This window comes from Rhea pennata, chromosome 16 (assembly GCF_028389875.1).
Source record: "Rhea pennata isolate bPtePen1 chromosome 16, bPtePen1.pri, whole genome shotgun sequence".
Lineage (NCBI taxonomy): Eukaryota > Metazoa > Chordata > Aves > Rheiformes > Rheidae > Rhea > Rhea pennata.
In genome coordinates, this window is record NC_084678.1 from 10,190,486 (window position 1) to 10,208,661 (window position 18,176).

General features: G+C 41.9%; 1 protein-coding gene across 2 annotated transcripts in view; it reads right to left on the bottom strand.

Moving 5' to 3' along the window:
- The window catches only part of ATP9A (ATPase phospholipid transporting 9A (putative)), a 65,432-nt gene that overhangs the window by 10,611 nt on the left and 36,645 nt on the right, over positions 1-18,176 (bottom strand). For both annotated transcript variants that reach the window (XM_062589028.1, XM_062589029.1), the window contains exons 15-23: positions 13,798-13,959; positions 7,774-7,866; positions 6,841-6,924; positions 5,792-5,962; positions 3,940-4,038; positions 3,534-3,623; positions 3,266-3,410; positions 2,299-2,363; positions 1,430-1,585 (exon numbers count right to left, since the gene is read on the bottom strand). In XM_062589028.1, the coding sequence (XP_062445012.1) occupies positions 1,430-1,585; positions 2,299-2,363; positions 3,266-3,410; positions 3,534-3,623; positions 3,940-4,038; positions 5,792-5,962; positions 6,841-6,924; positions 7,774-7,866; positions 13,798-13,959 (1,065 nt within the window). The remainder of the gene's footprint in view (positions 1-1,429; positions 1,586-2,298; positions 2,364-3,265; positions 3,411-3,533; positions 3,624-3,939; positions 4,039-5,791; positions 5,963-6,840; positions 6,925-7,773; positions 7,867-13,797; positions 13,960-18,176) is intronic.

The window sequence follows — 18,176 nt, forward strand, 5'->3', positions numbered from 1 at the left end:
AAAAGAAAAAAAAAAAAAAAAAAAGAAGCAGCTTTTCAGGTTTGAGATACTGCAGTACAAATTACAGCCAAAAAATATACATTGTTCAAAACCTGAAAGTACTTGCAGTGGGCTCTCCAAATCCCTGGAATGAAGATAGAAGAACGTAATATCAGCTCTTAATTCCTACACAAACCTTGGATGAAAGCTATGTTTAATAGCAAACACTGGAGAACTGAATGCGGAAACCTTTAATCCTACAAAAAGTAACTTAAAGAGATTCCTCCAAGCTCACTGGCTTGATCAAAGCCATGCAGATGTTGTGAAGGGCAGGTGCCTGCTTTTTCACACCACACCCTCAGATGATGTCTTCAGAATGTGAAAAGAATAAGCACCTACTAATACAAACTCCAAACTCCAATGCATTTAAGACTAATTTCTGGTCAGTTACAGAAATTATGCGGGAGTAGGGGGTTTTGCCTTTTTTTTTTTTGTTTGAGATGTCTCTCTACCACAGAGCAATCTAGACTATTCCCTGAGTTAGAACCTTTTGTCTCTACTCATCCTTCAACATCTTTATTCTAAAAAGGGGAGAGGAAAGAATCACACTTCTCCAACATATCAAGTACTTTACTGAAAAGCCTTAGTGTTTTGAAAGGATGTATTTATTAGTACACTGTGGTGTGGAAACACAACTTCCAAAGAGCAACCTCTGTCCTTAACTATATCTTTCACTCAAGTGAACACAGCTAAGAATGGAATTTGGCTCATAAAATGCCCTTAAGCTCTCTCTGCTAACTGGCATTTGCATTTGTGTTGCACTGGGGTTCTGCACACCAGCAGGGTTTGAGATTTTGTAAATACTACATCTGTTTCTCAGGTTCTCTTTGAAAAGGAGAGGAACAGACTGCTTTCACGTTGCTGTATGAGCACTTGGGAGAGTCGGTATGTGCTTCAACCACCTTCCTGGCACAGGCCCCAGGAACACTCCTCCTCGTGCCAGACCGAGGTTTCAGTAATCGGGGTCCGAGCCAGGTCCTCTTCAGACAGTTTTGGTCTCACTGCTTGAAGGCCTAACTTAAAACATACCTGTAAGTACGTGCATTTAATCATTAAGAGCATTGTACTACTACACAATTAGGTATTTTGTAACCTCACTGAATAACAGCAATAACATGCTGCATCACAGCAGTATTTTCTAAGGTAGGATATTGTTTGTCCAGTTTTGAAAAAGTTGCTAATGTTGGTCCAACACACAGAACCTTCTTGTGTGTTTTCAGATCAAAGCAACAGTCTCAAGTTCCAATTCACAAATGTTTCAAGGAGAAGAAATAGTTGCATCCGATTTGAAATGCAGAACCTTTTGAAATGCAGAACTTTGCACTTTGATTTTTTTTATTATTTTTTTTACCTCCCCATTGGAAAAGCCCTTAGGAAATAGCCCATTTACCTGCATTGTACTGATGCACAAGCTCCTGTGGATTACAAACTGGCTGAGAGCTGCTGACCTTTTATAACTGTTTCTTCCATGCACCATTAGTAAACGGCCCAGATGTTTAAACTGAGTGATAGAGAAATCTGCTGCAAGTGACGCTTGTTTTCCTTCCTGTGTACAAGATAGGTAAAAGCATGATGAGATCATTTCATACTGGAAACAAAGAAATACCATACCGTTTACACTGCATTAAGTGGGGGCCAGTATTACCTCAGTACTTCTGCCTGCCACCATGGCTCTTCAGCAAAGAGCAAAACTATGAGGAGAATTCCCATTTGATCCCCAGCCTCACACTCTAAGCAATCAACCCTCTGGATTATGACTCACAACACACATGTTAACATGATACTCATTTCATATCAAGTTCATTTTAAACACAAACTTTCAGTTGCAAAAGTTCGCTCATTTTGAGTGTTTTGGCTCACTCCAAGCAGAGTCTTTGTACAGTGACCAAATCCCATCCTCATATTCCAAGGAACTCCATGCACGAACCCAAGTTCTAACCCAAGGTTTGCTTTCTAAGGTAATAAAATCAATTCTGAAATGGTACCCCTAGTAAGTATGTTATCAGAGCAATTACAGCTCCATCATTTGGCACATCATGAAAAAACAAAAAGGTCCACAATCAGGGAATCTTCCAAGAACCAAGTAACGTACTTGAGTTCAATTAAACAGTAACCTAGTTTACAGCCAAATTATTTTTCACAGTAAGGCTTGTGGTCTGGTGATTCTTTCTTATTGCATGAATTTCTGAGGATTCATTTAAGAATATCTTGCAAACTAGCTTCTAAAGTGCCATAGGCTTAACCATGAGATAATCCCACCTTTCCTTCAACTCCAACACCACAGTCAGCCTCCTGGATCATGCTGACATCATTCCCTCCATCACCTGCGGGTCAGAGCACAGATAAAGGACATTGGCAGTTAAGCAACACAGGCAACTTGTAATCCCACCAAAGGCATCTGGATCAGATTGTAATGCCAGAAGAAACACTAAACCCCATTAACAAATGCAAGACTTTAAATAGAACCTAGGAAATTAAATTCTTTAAGCAGATTTTTCTTTTTATAGAGCCACAAGAATTGAAAGGTACTTATCACCTAAACTGGTTTGTAGAGTACATTATTTTATGTGCAATGCTGAAATAAACCTCACATTAGCAATGGCACCTTTCCTGATCAAGTTTAAACTTTGTTTTGCATAGATACAACCCCAAGTTTGTGTCACTGAAGTTGACATATTCAAAATTTCACCTTATCAATCATCCTACAAAAACCCTGTTCCCTAACTCAGCATTTTCAGGTGTTATAAGATGACGCAGGACTGCTCACTCAAGAATATAAAAAACAAAGATGATATACATGATCACTCAGCCTTAACTAGTGTAGCCATCTTTTAGTTCCAAAATAAGCATAATACACGTTATCTTGTGCAGCTGGGTAGTAAAAACCAACTCTTTCTGGCTTCAAGATCTGGTTGCTTGCAACCTTAAGCTAACAGAAAAAGCAGGAAGAAAAAAAGAGAGAGAAAAACACCCCCAACAGTTTACACGTTTAAAACTCTTTAGTGTGTGTGTATATATATATATATATATATATATATACACACACACACACATATATACACACATATATGTATGCGTGTGCATATACCTATCTACCATATACATGTAGCCACAGGTATAGACGTCCACATACACGTTAAATCAAAGATTCTTTGCTTAACACATAAACAGGAATGAGTCAGAGGAGACTCTAATGGAGGTCTTGCCTACTAAACCCAGTTCTTACCTACTGCACAGGTGAGTTTGCCAGTTCTTTCCTGGAGCAAGCACACGATCTGAGCCTTCTGCGTTGGGGCACATCTGCAGCACACAACAGCAGGGCACTGGCAAGCCAGCTCCATGAACTCATACTCATAGTATTTCAGACACACCTATTTTACAGAGAACAGAAGCGTCATCAATATTTGTGCTACAAATATTCCTTTAAAAATATCTAAATTCGGCTATAGTGTTTTGGGACTGTTCCTAAACAGTCTGAAGAGTTTGGAGTTTACCTCTAGTGAGTCGCCAGAAATAACAAGTGCGCAGTCATGTTTCCGGCGGAAGGCATTCAGCTCTAAATGGGCTTCTCCACGGTTAGTCACCTGGAAAAAAAACATGACAACTAAGGAAGGATTGGGGTGGTTGAGGTGAAAAAAACCCAAACAAAACAGTCTCAAAGGGAGCAAAAGTGGTATGAGCAGGCAGCACAGTAAGCTATTCAGATACAGCCCGATTAAAAAACAAAACAAACAAAAAAAAAAAAACCCAAAACCCCTCAAAACCCCTCAAAGTTGGGTCAAAAGAACATATATATTCTCAGTCTGCTTCTGGGCTATGGCTGTGATTTCAGTAGCCCTCTGTCCCAAAATTCAGTGTCAGGACCAAGTCTTAAGAGAAAGGCACATGTGCTTTACTCACTAGTCTGAATATATGGATGTCCTGTGTTCTTGTCACCAAATGTGCGTTCTTTGCTGTACATGTGGCTGTCTCCAGCTTATCCCCTGTTAGCATCCACACCTGAAATCCAAATATTAATATATTAAATACAAAACTAAAGACAGAGCTTTTAGAGGCTAAAATGCAAAACAGGTTACAAACTATGTGCAACACTTTTCCACCTGCAGCATTTCAAGGTGCTGCTGATAAAACCCACAAAATGCAAGCTAAGGAATGTGCATGCATGTGTTAATGCATCCCATCTCAGCTATTTCTCGTAGGCTGAAATAAGCAGACTATGCTGCAGAGATCCCTCATGGCCCTGCCTGAAATGTGGATGATGCAACCGGGGTTAGCTCACTGCTGATGTGTGCGTCTGGAACAGACATAAAAACAGACCAAGCTGTTTTTATATACACTGCTCCTTTTATTTTGTGCTTCGTGTGGGGGGCATTAGAGAGCAATGTCAGCAGCGATACTCCTGGAATCTGGCAAGGAATTCCCTCAACAGTATAAATATAATCAGAATTTGTTTTGTTTTTCTACTGGTGTTTTTATTCTTTGAAGACAACACCAAACAGTATTTAACCAAACTTGAAACAACAACAAAAACCCCAGACAAACAAACAAAAGACAGCAGTTATTTGTTTAATAAGCTGAGGCTGAAAAAAGATTTGATCTTAACAAGATGGTCCCTGTAACAAGTTATGAGACTACTTTCAGTCTGGATTTACCTCTTGCATGCAACACGCTACTGAACATACCATCGCGGTGACTGCTGAGAACTGCAGCGCTTGCTACGCATGACTACATGCTCGGCGCTACAACTGTGCCTCCAGCCGAGGTGAAAAGAGAAAAACGAAACTGGGACTGTGCTGCAGGGAGGGGAGAGAGCCACAGTGCTGCTAAGGACCTTCATTCTGTTTCTCCTACTTCCTTGCTGAAGTTCCTGTTATTTATAGGGATGGCTCCAAACAGAAAGTGCTGCTGGAAGCCTGTCTGAGGCTTTGAACTCCACTTCCTATCTAAACCCCAAACAACGGCCCTGCTTTTGTATTAGCAGTACAGCTTGAAGTTTTGCTCACTTCTGTATTTAAAACAGAGAAACCACAACCAGAACCCTTTTATGTCCTTTTCTTGCCCAAATCTGAGCATTTGGTCCATTATTTTCCTTTTGCAAATCCAAGATCTGACTGACAAATTTTTAGGGGGGAAAATTGAGTGGGAATCATGCCCACTTCTTTGCCAATATACACAGCTCAGACTATAGGTGTTCAAGCCTCAGATGCAGAAGTTTGGAAAGCTGGAAAAAACCCATTTCCATTCCTCATTCCCATGGCTCAGGCCCCCTCTAGCGGCTACTCCTGCACATTCACATTCAGAGCTGGGTGCTTCAACCTCAGCATGAGAACTTGCATGCCAGGAGACAGAACAGATCTGACTCAGCCTCATTTTATACCACCATTTGAAACAAACACTTACAAAAACAAACACGCAAGCAAAAAAAAAAAAAAAAAAAAAAAGCCTAAAAAACCCTTCTATAGCTACTTTCCTACTCATGCACTTGGTTTCTGTGTAGAACAAGCCAGAGTAGACAGAGAGGAAAAGCACAGTTTATATGCTTTGATGTGTTTAGTTAATACTTAACACTGAGCACCTTCTGTACCCAAAGAGATGCTCAAATGCTCACTCTCCCCACTCCCAAAGGGCATCTGCTGAAATATTTACCTTGCTAGAGCCCCCAAACTGTTTCAATTTACTATCTGTAAGACAGTGCCAAATAGTCTAGAAGGTCAGGGGATTCCTGTTAGTAGAAATGTTAGGTTAGTCAGACCTTAATGCCAGCGTTTCTTAGCGTCTCCAGAGTAGGTCGAACATCTGTCTGCAGCTGATCCTCCACCCCAGTGAGACACAGCAGCTCCATCTCCATCTCCAGGCTCTCGATCACCGTGGCTACCTTCAGTGAGCGATCATGCACGCTCAGCTTCGCCTGCACGTAGCGAGCCTAAGGATAGATCAGACACACCTGCAGTCATAGTCCCTCGAGCAGCCTCTCTATATTTCTGTGGAACATGGGGTTAACCAGCAGGACCACTCAAGCCTCCCTGCCTTCAAGGGTGCCACCTGCAATGCCCTGGGAACACTAGCTGACTGTTACAGAATGAGGCTGAAAATATTTGAGGAAATTTCCCACACTTTGTCCCTGCCCTGTGCCAGCTGGACAGTGCAACGCACAGTGTGCTCTTGTGTACACAAGCGCACAACAGCTACTGAAGTAACGCCTGCAGAAAGCCTGCAAATTACTCTCTTACACTACAGGTCTAATTGTGGCTTTTGTGACTAGCACTTTTCCTACAAGGGCAATAAAATGTCCTAAACATGTTGACCATCATGTTTCTACATTCAACCAAGCAATTCTCCTTTGAATTCTGCCTACCTAGGGTAAATAAATTAACGTTGTGTTTGGGGTCCCATGTAACAAACCCCATGCACAAAGTCTCTATTTCCATGAAGGCTGGTTGTTTATACTCAGAATGTTTGCAGTTTCCATAGATGTCAGGATGCAAACACAAAAATTAAAAGCCAATAATTTCCCCCTCAAAACACAACTTGACTAACAAATGATGAATAATTGCAGAATTTATAACCACAGAAGACTGTAAGGCAGGATTCATAAAGTGTTCTGGAGGGTCCTGGATAGGATCCAGTTTCTTACTCAAAACACTACTTTGATTAAACAAACAGCAAGATGTTTAAGAATGACAATTCTGTCATAAGGAGTAGGGAGATGAGAGGCAGTATTATCATCATGAAAAGTCTGTGAGAATCACTTCAGCAATTATTTGTTTAAAAACAAAGCAAAACAAACAAACAAAAGCTTACTTCAAAGTCTTGATACTGCTCCTCAGTCAGAGACTTCTTGGCTACAACAAGAACCCTCAGGCCTTCTCTAGCCATGTTACCACACTGCAAAGAAGAATCACACTGTAAATCATAAAAGGCATCTCAAGGATGATGATTTATGCACAGCATTGCAGAGATTGCAATGTAAGATAACAGGTTAAGAAAACAACTGTCCCATTTGAGCAACCTCACTGAGTCTATAACATCTGATAAAGTGCATGATAAACTCAAGGGGGGGGGGGGGGAAGAGAACTGAAACAGTTTGTAATCTACCCCAGTGATCAGAAACAAAAATGTCTATATCAGTATGGCAAAACCAGCTCCATTAATTTTATTTTCTCTGGCTACAAGTGAAAGGACACAAGCTTTTGACTTGAAGATCTACAATCTTTGGCCATAAAGTCTTTAAAACAAGATTCAAATATTATATCTCTGTGAACACTGGGAAGAAAAAAATCAGCAATTGAACTCCTGCTATGAAGTCTGCGTCAACATTACTGCTAACCTGAGAAACACATCCCAGTAGAAAGCTACTAAATGCAGTTTTGAAATGAAATAGACCCCCACCCAGTCTAAAATAAATCCAAATGCAGGACAAGCCCATGACACATTTGGCCACCTTAGATGTCAGCCAATTTTGAGCAAAATGCATTTCATCTATGAGAATTATCCCACACAAAATGTGTTGAACTTGCCACCTGACTTCATTTAAAAGGCACTATTATTGCACATATATTTGGCTGAGTGCTAATCCAATGAATTGATACATCAATGATCTTTCAGCCTGCAGATGTTTTAACAGCTACTTCCATCCTGCTACATTAATATCAGTAGCTTTGTCATGTGTCACCCTGGCACAAGAAAATAACTTGCCCAAGAAATCCTCTGTATCTAAGGCAGACTGCCCCATACCTCTTCTTCCAGCCAGTCGTTGTACTGCACAATGCCGGCCATGACCACATCAGCCCCCTTCATGTAGAAAGTGATCTCTCCTGTTGATTCATCCTGAAGAAGACAAGCAGAAGACAAGCAGTTGGGCACCTGATTAGCATATTTTGAATGAACTGAGCAAGCTAGGACATGAGATTTTTCTACACAAGTCATAAAAACAGTTTTACTGGGTCAGGCTGAAGGTCCATTTGGCTCAGCATCTTGACTCATGGCCAAAAGGAGATACCTATTTGATTGCAGTTTGGTTACTCGCAGCAGGAATAAATGCAATAGATGAGGATGATCAGCTTTGCATCAGCAATGCATGATCCCGAAGCAGACACCTCTTGCTTCTGATGGCATGCGCCTTTGGAATAATCACCCTGCACCCCAAGAATCTGCTTCAAGCCTTATACTTTCAGAAACAATAAAACAGATATGCAAAGCTTAACAGAGTAAAAATCACTCTATTTTATCCTTCTGTCACATTATATGGCAGAGCTCAATTGAAGTTTAAGCTTGCCACAGAAAGGTTAGATTGCTGCCTGCCTTATCTGATACAAATAATTTGTAGGTTGAAAGCAAGGCATATTTACATTACCGCAAATTAAAAAATCTCTTCTAACCAGATAGATACCTAAGGAGGTCACAGCTATTAGTATTACAAGCTAATGGAAAGCCTGGAAATTTCCTCAAAGGAGACAAAACATTGAGTAAGGAACAAACTGCACTGTAAGTGGAGATAGCCACCAGGGATAGGAAGAAAATAAACTTAACACGCAAAACCAAAAAGCCCAGAAAGGTCTGGAAATAGATGGCTGTGAACAAGGAGGGGGGGAAAAATACTTTAAAACAAGTACAATGACCACTTTTTTCATTTTTAAACTATTTAATACACTTGTCAGCCTGTTCTGCAATTGTAGAAACCAGCAACGAAAGTTCTCACACATGAAGGATTTGAGAAAGGTAAAAAGCCCAAAAGCCTGTGGCACAGGGAAAAGAGTTGACATTCATAGCTAGGAAAAGCAATACCTGACACAGGTACTAAACATGCAAAAAGTGTCTTTGGTAACGAAATTCAGAAGGAGTCAAGGATTATCAGGATCCTCTGCTGAGTATTCTTGCCAAGGTCATAAAGATCTTTACAAGTAAGATTCTTATAACTGAACGTGATGTTTTCCAGTGTCTTCTGGGGTGCTCAATGTTCATATACTGATACACACACATTCCACATCCCCCAAACAAAATAGATATAACTACCAAAACAACTAGAATCTGTTTAAATAAAACATTACACTGCTGGCAGCAGCAAGAGGTAAAGGTTTATCTATTAAATTATTTGATTAAAAAGTGTCTAACAACATCTCTGTAGGAAACTGAATAAAGATTCCACTTCCCGTGCTACAGAACTGGCTTAAGATAGTTTAGACTTTTTGTCCAATATAAATACTGTATCAGCTATCTCCTTGCATTAGTCATTTCCTCTCACCAAGTTCAATAGGAGGTTAGTGCGTTCTCATATTATGGCAAGATCACACTATAAATCTGCACAGAGATTTGCCAGTTATATTGTTTTGTAGAGGCATCTTTTTCCACCGTGGTCCGAGTCTGGCCATAGTTCAAAGGCGTCTCTCAATTCCAGATATGACAATAGCACTATCTTTGCGTTACAACAAAGACCATTCCACACGGGTAAGGGGAAAAAGAGCAAAGAAAAAGAAGAGTGGAAAATGTTGTGGTCAAACAAACGGGTCTTCTTTCAAGAAGATAAGTAAGCAGTACTGTAAAGAGGGTGGCTGCCTTATTCAAACGAGACTTCTGAGAACTGGAATAATAAGCTACCAAGAAATGATAGTTGATCACGTGTAACAAGCACATATGGCAAAAATGTTTCAAATGAGGTAACATCTGCCACTTGTTCTCAATATTAACTCCTACTTTATTTACTTAAAGTGATGTGTTAAAAGAGGTTTTTTTTTTTTTTTTTTTTCTTTTTTTTTTTTTTTTTTTTTCCCATAAGACACAGGCAGGACAGGACCAGCAGGGCAGATGGACGTCTCCACCAAGGATTTCAGTAACGTTCAGTAAGCTCGATGCATGAATCACTTGCTGAAATTCTATACCCAGATTAGGCAGAAAAGTCTGGTACAATGAGCATAATGGCTCCCGACAGCTTAAAAAAATGAGAGTTTATAAGAACAGGCAGTACTTACATAGTTGAACAGAAAAATATTTCTATTTTAATTCTACTTGTTGCACTTCTGAGTGTGGAATAAGCAGTTTCACTCTGTAGTTCCTCCCTGCCCCAGCTGCTCAATGCTTCTGCTGTTTTTTGGTTACTTTATGCTGTTTTCCCTTCCATTATTTCTAGGTTTTTGCTTTTTTTCTAAAGAGGTAACTACCTTGCAAGCTGTGAATCAAAACCAACATGAGTAACTACACATGCATATGTCTATATTTATTAAAAGAAAACTTTACTTGTCAGTTACTGATTTATAAGCATTTTCTTTATAAATGAAAATCAAATACCTGCTTGAGGATAGTATTTCAGCGAAATACAGGAACATGGCAAGGTAATACCAGCCAGCTAGCCAGTATTTGAGTCAACCAGCTTGTATAGAGAGAGCATGGTTTAGCCACAGCTCACTGGGTGTAAAACAAAGATACTGAGGTAAGAAGCACAACAAAAAGGGGCTGATGCTTCTATTAAGAACATAAATGATTGCCTTAAGAGCCTCACAGTCTTGGGCCTAATGTGACCTCCAGTGGGATTTTTGCCATTTCCTTTAGCCAAACACAGATTACGCCAAATACAGAAATGTACAATAAAAATCTTTTTCTTCTGAAAGGGAAGAAATGTAGCTAATATATATTTTAAAATACATTAGGTTCAAATCATCAGTTTGTCATACTTTTACACAAAGAAGAAAAGAAAAAAAATTATTGGAAAGGAGCCCTCTTTGGGCACTTAGATGAAAAAGAAGTTCAGGGCATTCGTTTCTCTGCTGAGCACACTAAGGCAATTTAATGAAACGTACAATGGCTGTGATTATCGCACTTTTTACAGCTTTGATAAAATAGTATCTAACCAAAAGCTTGCATTTACGCTAAGCAAAGGACGTAGAGGTTGTTTAATCCTCCCTCTTCTATCGCTAATCTTCTTTAAGAGACTACTTAAAGTCACCATGTCACTATAAAATATAATTTAGCCAAAGAAATTATACCTGCTGTACTCGAATGGCTAAGCCCAATGCTCCGTGCAGCCCTCCAGCACGGTACCAGGCATTTGTTGCAGCTCCGACAGGGGCTCCCTCTGTTCACGCACACTTATGCCCTTCTCCAGACTCACAGATTTAACATACTGATTGCTTTGTACAAGCTCACCCTGCTAGCTCACTCCAACAAACATTCCTGCCCTTGGGCTTATTTTAACGTTTGAAAGCCTGGAACAACTGCAAACACAGATTTGTCCTCCTACACCATACTGTGGCCTCTGCTCCAAAATTTAAAAGCATTTGTTCTCCGAGCAATACGAGATGGAGGTCTGAAATGCGCAGACGGGATAATGCAAATTGAGTGTCCATTTGCATGAGCTTTAGTGATTTCAATTTGTGCTAAACAGATTACCATTCACAGGTTACCCAGAAGTTTTATCCTGTGCACACATTACAGTTCCACCTTTATCACCAAATCTTTCGGTAATAAGAACACTGAAGTTCTAAACTTTTGCTGTTTTTGAGCACAACTACTACATTGTCCGATTTCATATTATCCTTCCATAGTGCCAATTCTGGACAGGAGCTGTGCTCTTCCAGGTCTCTAAAGTAGTTCAGATTTGTGAAACTATGGAAAAATTCAGCTAACAGACTAGACCAAATCAGTCTGTTCTAGAAGAAGCCCTTGTATGAGACATTGATCCCAAATATTCCCAACTAAAAACAAAGTGCCTTCTTGTACTGAGGTAATTTTTAACACAAGAGGCAAAAGATATTTTCTACACCATATTTCCAGGTACTTGAACATGTATATCCAAGAAATCTTGTTTTACCAAAAAGTAAAAAAGTAAGATCAATCTTACCCATTTTCCTCACTCTAAATAACAAGGCTGCTGGTTCACATGGAAAGATACATGGAAAGATACAACAAATTGTATCTTGTTCTAGATTATCGGTTTCATATTTGTGCTTTAGATTCCTGGTACAGATTATGCGTCTGCACTTTTGGTTAAAAAAAACAAACAAAAAACCCACACAACAATGTCTTAATTATCTATAAAAAAATATTTAACTGCTTCACCTTGTTTGCTTTACAGGCAAATGGAAGTACCTTACTTTAACTGGGTGAGTTTATCTTGCTAACATTGATACTTTAGTACTTCTCCAAATGCTAATGTTGGCAACTACTCACCTCTACTGTTTTTAGCACCTACACTTTCTTCTCCTTTCTTTTTAAGATGATTTATTATTGAGAGTCTGATCCTACGTTATGTTTGTACACAGAACCAGTTATGGGCAAAATTTCACCTGGGCACCCATGCAGCCTGTGCAGCACCTGCCACGGCTGACAGAGGTACCTGCTTGCAAAACACATCAATTTTCCTTATGTCTGCTATTTCAAATTCATTCAAGCTCATGGTACCGTGTCCTCAGCATATCTATGAGCTATATTAAACAGCCTCAAAAAAGGTATCCAGAGTTCCCTGCAGCTGCAGCACACGCTTGCCTTGAGCACCTCCACGGGGTCTGACAACAGTTTCGATGCCTGGTAGAGGCGTAGGTGGCATTTCTAGCGTATCACAAAGAATCTGCTATCGCTTATCTGCTGCAGACTTTGATTCAGGATAAAGCTATTTGCTGTGGCAGCAGTCCATGATCTCCTTCCTCTTTCCCCTTGTCGCTGTATCCACAACCCCCTTGTTAACCACCACAATACACCAAGCTGGACCTGTGAACCACTCCTGGAGGTTGATCCTGCTTGCAGAGATGGGGAAAAAGGTTCATGTGTGACCAGGTGGACCCACAGCCCTCATCCCAAACTGACTGCCAGCTGGACTGTGGCTAGGGAGGAAGAGCAGGGACTTTCGACCGCATCGAAGAGCGGAGACAATCCCCAAGGATGCAGAGCAAGGCTCCAGGGCCAGCTGAAGCTCCCTGGAGGCACTGCTCCTGCCTGGTCCCCTTGCGAGAGCGGGTGCTGCTTCCCACGCTCCCCTTCCTCCCCGTGTGCATCAGCCGCTGCGGGAGGGGATGGCACAGGCTGGGCAGCACGGCTTCGGTCTCAGCAGAGAGGGTAAGCACCACTGTTTCTCCTGTTAGCACTGCTGCCCTACGGATCGCTTGAAGCAACGGGCTTGTCCAAGACAACTCAGTCTCTGCCAAGTGCCAAAGCCTCCGAGCCTGGGTCAGCAACATTCTGACTTCAGCTCTCCTCTGCCCCCTGCTTGTGCTTGCAGCAAGAATCCTCTGGGTCTGGCAGCCTCCGAGAGGGTCCCTGGCTGCTGCATCCTTCCTCCGCGGTGCCCTGGAGGCCCCTCGCTGCCACCAACGTGGCACTCGTCCGGCTGCTGGCAGCGCAAGGGGGCTGCAGAGCTGTGCCCCCAAAACACACCCCAGAAAATACCAACAGGAATCGAAAAAGAAAGCGAGAAGGAGCAGGTAGAGGAGGCTGGAGCTGTGGGGGACATGCGTGCACACGCACGCTCAACTACCACCCGAAGCTAGCTCCCCCACTGTTTTGTTGTTGCTTTGAGCAAGAGACTAAGGATCAGTAGACTAAAGATGCCACAGGATACCCAACAGCACATGTGGCAGAATATAGGAAAGGAAAAAACATTATATTACTAAACAACCCCAGCAAGTGAAGCTATTAGCTCAAAATATGCAAGCAGTTTATAGCCAGAGATAAGAGATACTGTAAAATTCTCCCTCCTGACAGTAAACATGCTACACCTTCTTCTTCAGGTTATGCTAACAGGAGATTCACAAAGACTTATCTAAAGCCACTTACCCGAACGATTATTCCCATTCGTTTGCTTTCGTAAGTGAAGGGGAAGATCTGGAGGATGGTGAAGTTCAGTATCTGGCCACCTGGTGTCCTCAGCTGCATGGAGGACTGGTCTCTGCCAACCAGGGTTAAGCCCACGCTCTCCGTCCACTGGACCAGGGCCACCTAAACGCAAGCAGGGTTAGAGGTCAGGCCGACCGCTGGGGCTGGCGGGCCAGAGGTCACGAAGGGAGTACCAGAAGGAAAGGGGCAGCGGGTTGTAGCTGGAAAAGAAGTTCCTCAGTCATTAACGGCATGATAAAGAGGATCCGTTTTTCTATCCTGATCACGTGACAAAGTGAGGAGAACAAATGATCCCTTCAGTGCGGTTTCCCCTAGGGCCCTGGCCCTGCAAGAGCTTCCCTCTAGACAGGGGGGGGTTTACGGATGATATAACCTATGGCACGAGCCACTGCATCCCCTTTGGTCAGGCGAATAATATGAAATGCAAGAAAACACTCAGTGGAGGAGCCAACCCGAGCACAGCAGCAGCTCCAGCACCGAGCTCACTGGACAGGCCCACCACGAGGATCACCACCGGCTGGAAATGAAGGAGGTCAGTGGAAAATAGCCAGGTGGAGAGGACATGCAGGGATGTCAGGTGCTGGATACGAAAGGACGTTGTAAGATGCAGCTATAGTGGCAACCAAACAGGAGAGAACTGCAGAGGGTGTCCACATGAGCTAATTGAGGTGCGCTCAGAGTATGGCAGTGATGGAGGCCATGGAGTGGCTCAAGGCGGGGTCAGACAAGTCCAACAGCTCCATGTCCTGCATGGTCAGCAGGAACAACAGAAATCATCAGGCTGAACCTGAGTCCCATGCAGCAGCCAGCCTCACCCAACATAGCAGCAGCAACGAGCCTGCTGTGGGCATCACCCCGAGTGCCGCGGGGCAGCGCAGTGGTGGGTGCAGCCCTGCTGCCTCTGCTCGCGGCCCATCTCCCATGCTCCAGGATGGAAAGGGTTTAGATCTGGGGCTCATGCAAACCTGGGAGAAGGAAAACTGCTGTGTCCACCCACACGCCACAAGTTCCTTAGTAAATAAACAGAAATCACAGGGTGCCTGAATCTCTCATCTAAGAGATGTTTATGTTAAAAAAAAAAAGGGGGGGGGGGAAAGAAAAAAAAAAAGCTTTTTTTCCTGTCTTACTCTGTTCACAGGCTCACTGAAAGGTTTGTTTATCTTTGTTTTCATTTGTATAACCATAATTATTGGTAGTACTTAACTTCTTGTAAAGCAGGAGGAAGTATTCAATTTATTCCTTGCAGGATTTAATAAGTCTTTACCTTTCATGACAATCTTCGAAACAGCTACTGTAACACTTTGACTAAATCATTAATATGCAATCTTATTTTGAAACTTGTGCTTTATCATGAGCTAAAACCGTTCGCATTCACAGAGAGAAAAAATCCCAGCACTCTAACCACAGCTTTGAGTAGCGCACTTCAGTCTAGTCCAAACTTCCCAACAAAACTGGGTCAGGCCATTCAGCCCTCAGTCTATGAGGGTACAAAATGCAGGTTTTTCCTCAAGTTAAAAGATTACTAACAGTAACCCACTAACAGATGTGGGAAGCCCAGCTCCTGTCTGATTCATCTGCAAAACTTTCCTAGGTTACTCGTAAAAGGTCATTGCCTGCCCTCCTTTGGCTACAAGGTCCTAAAGGGAAATCCTTCAGCAAGTGAAGGTATAGGTACTCTGCACAAGCCTAGAGATCTCAAATCTATCTAACATTGGGGAAATCCTGTTTATAAACACTTACTTTTGGAACATGCTATTTCAGATTGGTCTTTATGAAATCTCAAATGAACAAATTTGCATTCACCCTAGATTTACAAATATCAAAGCCAGAAATACTAAGGCAGAGCAGAGTAAGTCAACTTCCAGATCCATCTCATCTCTTGCTTCCTTACCCATTGTCATTACCAGTTTACACTCTTCAATCAAAGAGATATTTCTATCATGCTCCAATTTAATGGACAGGACTACTACTTTAAGACTGTCTTAAATCATCATATTAAAAAATGGTTTATTTGGCTTTGCTTTAAAAGATATGTAAATCAATTAATATTAGCAAGTTTTTGCAGGCCTATTTTCAAAGGTTAGAAAAATGTCAAAGGATCTTCCAAGCTTATCTTTTTCCAAGGTTTCTTCAAGACACCTTCAAGAAAGCGTGTAGGTAGAAATTCCTCCTAATAGTTTTCCAGAGCAGAGATGGAGCTTTGCATTTAATACTCTGGTTAATAAATAATTATCAAGATTTTTTCCAAAGCGTGATGTCACACGAGCATTCATTCAGCGCACAAAGCACTGGATGTTTGAGTGTCCATGCCCATAAGCTGCAAATCTCTGCTCCCCACTCAGCCTATCAAAGCATCTTTTGCTACATTCTTTGACAAATATCTCCTCCCTCCATCCCTGCTGGGAATCTCATTTAAATTCTATGTCAGGAAGCATTTAAACCTCCCCAAAGAAAAGCCTCGCGCAGAATAACAAATACGAGAGCAGCCCATGATACATGCTACGTCACACGCCCGTGATACACCTTGCATTAACCATATTTCATTGCACAATGCTGTTCGTGTTGGATGGCACTAAGTCTCCAGAAAGTGCTGCTAACAGAAGGGGAAGAATAATGAAAGAAATTCCTCTCTTCCCGTGCTGTTCCCAAGCCCACTTTGGTCTCAGAGCACTTTTTTCAGCCCTCAATGGCCCTTCAGGTGAACAGCATCCAGCACCAGCAGAGATGAAGCACTACTGATCCCTTTTAATGTGCCACTTTGCAGCCTCTGTAGTACTTGTTGAATAATTACTGAAGGGAAAAGTGATATAGTTTGGAAATGCTCCTATTAGATCTACTAGAAGTGTTTAAATTGCCATCCCTATCCAACACGTGATGCGAGGGGCCTTGTCTCTGGACAGTACCACTGGGCCAACAAACTGTAGCAACCACAACGAAAGCGCAGGCTTGCCGTGGCAGATTTTGGGCACCCTCATATGGGTTTCAGAATGGTCCATAACAGCAGACCTTTACTGTCCACCATTTAAACAGATAACTAACTGTATGGGCTTCCAGGCATAACAGGATAAACATTCAAGATGAACAAATATTTTTACAGCTTAAACAAGCAAGATTTGACCAGGCTTGAAACCCCTCTCATCGAGAGGGCCCATGATCGCTGGTGAAGAGAAATCAATAAATCTCCTTGCCGCATCCTAGGAGTCAGGCAGATGTGGCTCTACGCACCGTGAAGCCGAGCAGCTACAGCAGCTTGGCATGCTCCCCCCAAACTTTGCTCTGACAATTAAATTATCCAAGTCACCACTGAAATGGATATCGACTAATAAATTTCATTCTGAAGAGACAAACTGATCCTTCCACGTTACGAGTTGCTCGACATTGAGTTGCCCAGGCGCGCCGACAGCAGGCAGAAGCCAACGGCTCGGTACACCCTTTCATGTCCTGGCAGCTGCGGAGCGTTGTCGGGGTTAAAGACCGTTTGTCCAGGCATCCCAGGCACTCTTATCTCCGATCAGATTATATCTATTTCATTTCCCCTGTTAGTTACTGTATGGCTACAACTGACACGCTTGCAGAGCCCCAAGGCTGTAACCGATATCTGAATAAAGATACTTCAAGAGCTCTAAATGGCAGCGTGCACAGGAAACAAATTTAGGAAATCCTGCTTTCTGTTACAGGAAATGAATCCTATGCCAACTGGTAGAAATTACCCTTGCTGTTAAAGTAAAGAGAATACAAGTTTTTGTACTCATTTCATAAACTGACCTTCCCTGCCATGGCAATATTTTATTGATATAAGATTTCAAAGGCTGACTTTAACAGGAGTCCAAAGCCATTCCCCTACAGGGAATGTTATTTAACAGCATTGCTCTCGTCTCAAGGACTCAACTTGTGCTGATCCTGCGTTTTGTACCATCTCGTATGACACACACAGAGCATGTCTAAACAATATTTGTATATCCAAGAGCTACAGACAAGATTTCCTCAGTGCAACAAAGCATATCTGATTTCTGAATCCACTGTAATTCTCTACTTAAGACACCACAAGAAAGAAAAAAGAATTTAAACAGTAATCTTGGAAGGATTAGTTATCATATAATAACAAAAAACAAAAACAAACAATAAAAGCTGGGGTATTTCAGAGAAATTGCTGTGTAAATATTTTAAAGACAAAATAGCATAAAACAAAAAAGGAAAAGAAAAATCACTGACTTCACTATATACCACAATATACAAGTAAATAAACAGAGGATCTGTGCATAAATAGCCAGTAAATGCATTGGGGGGGGGGGGAGCCCTCTTAAATACAGATCACAAAA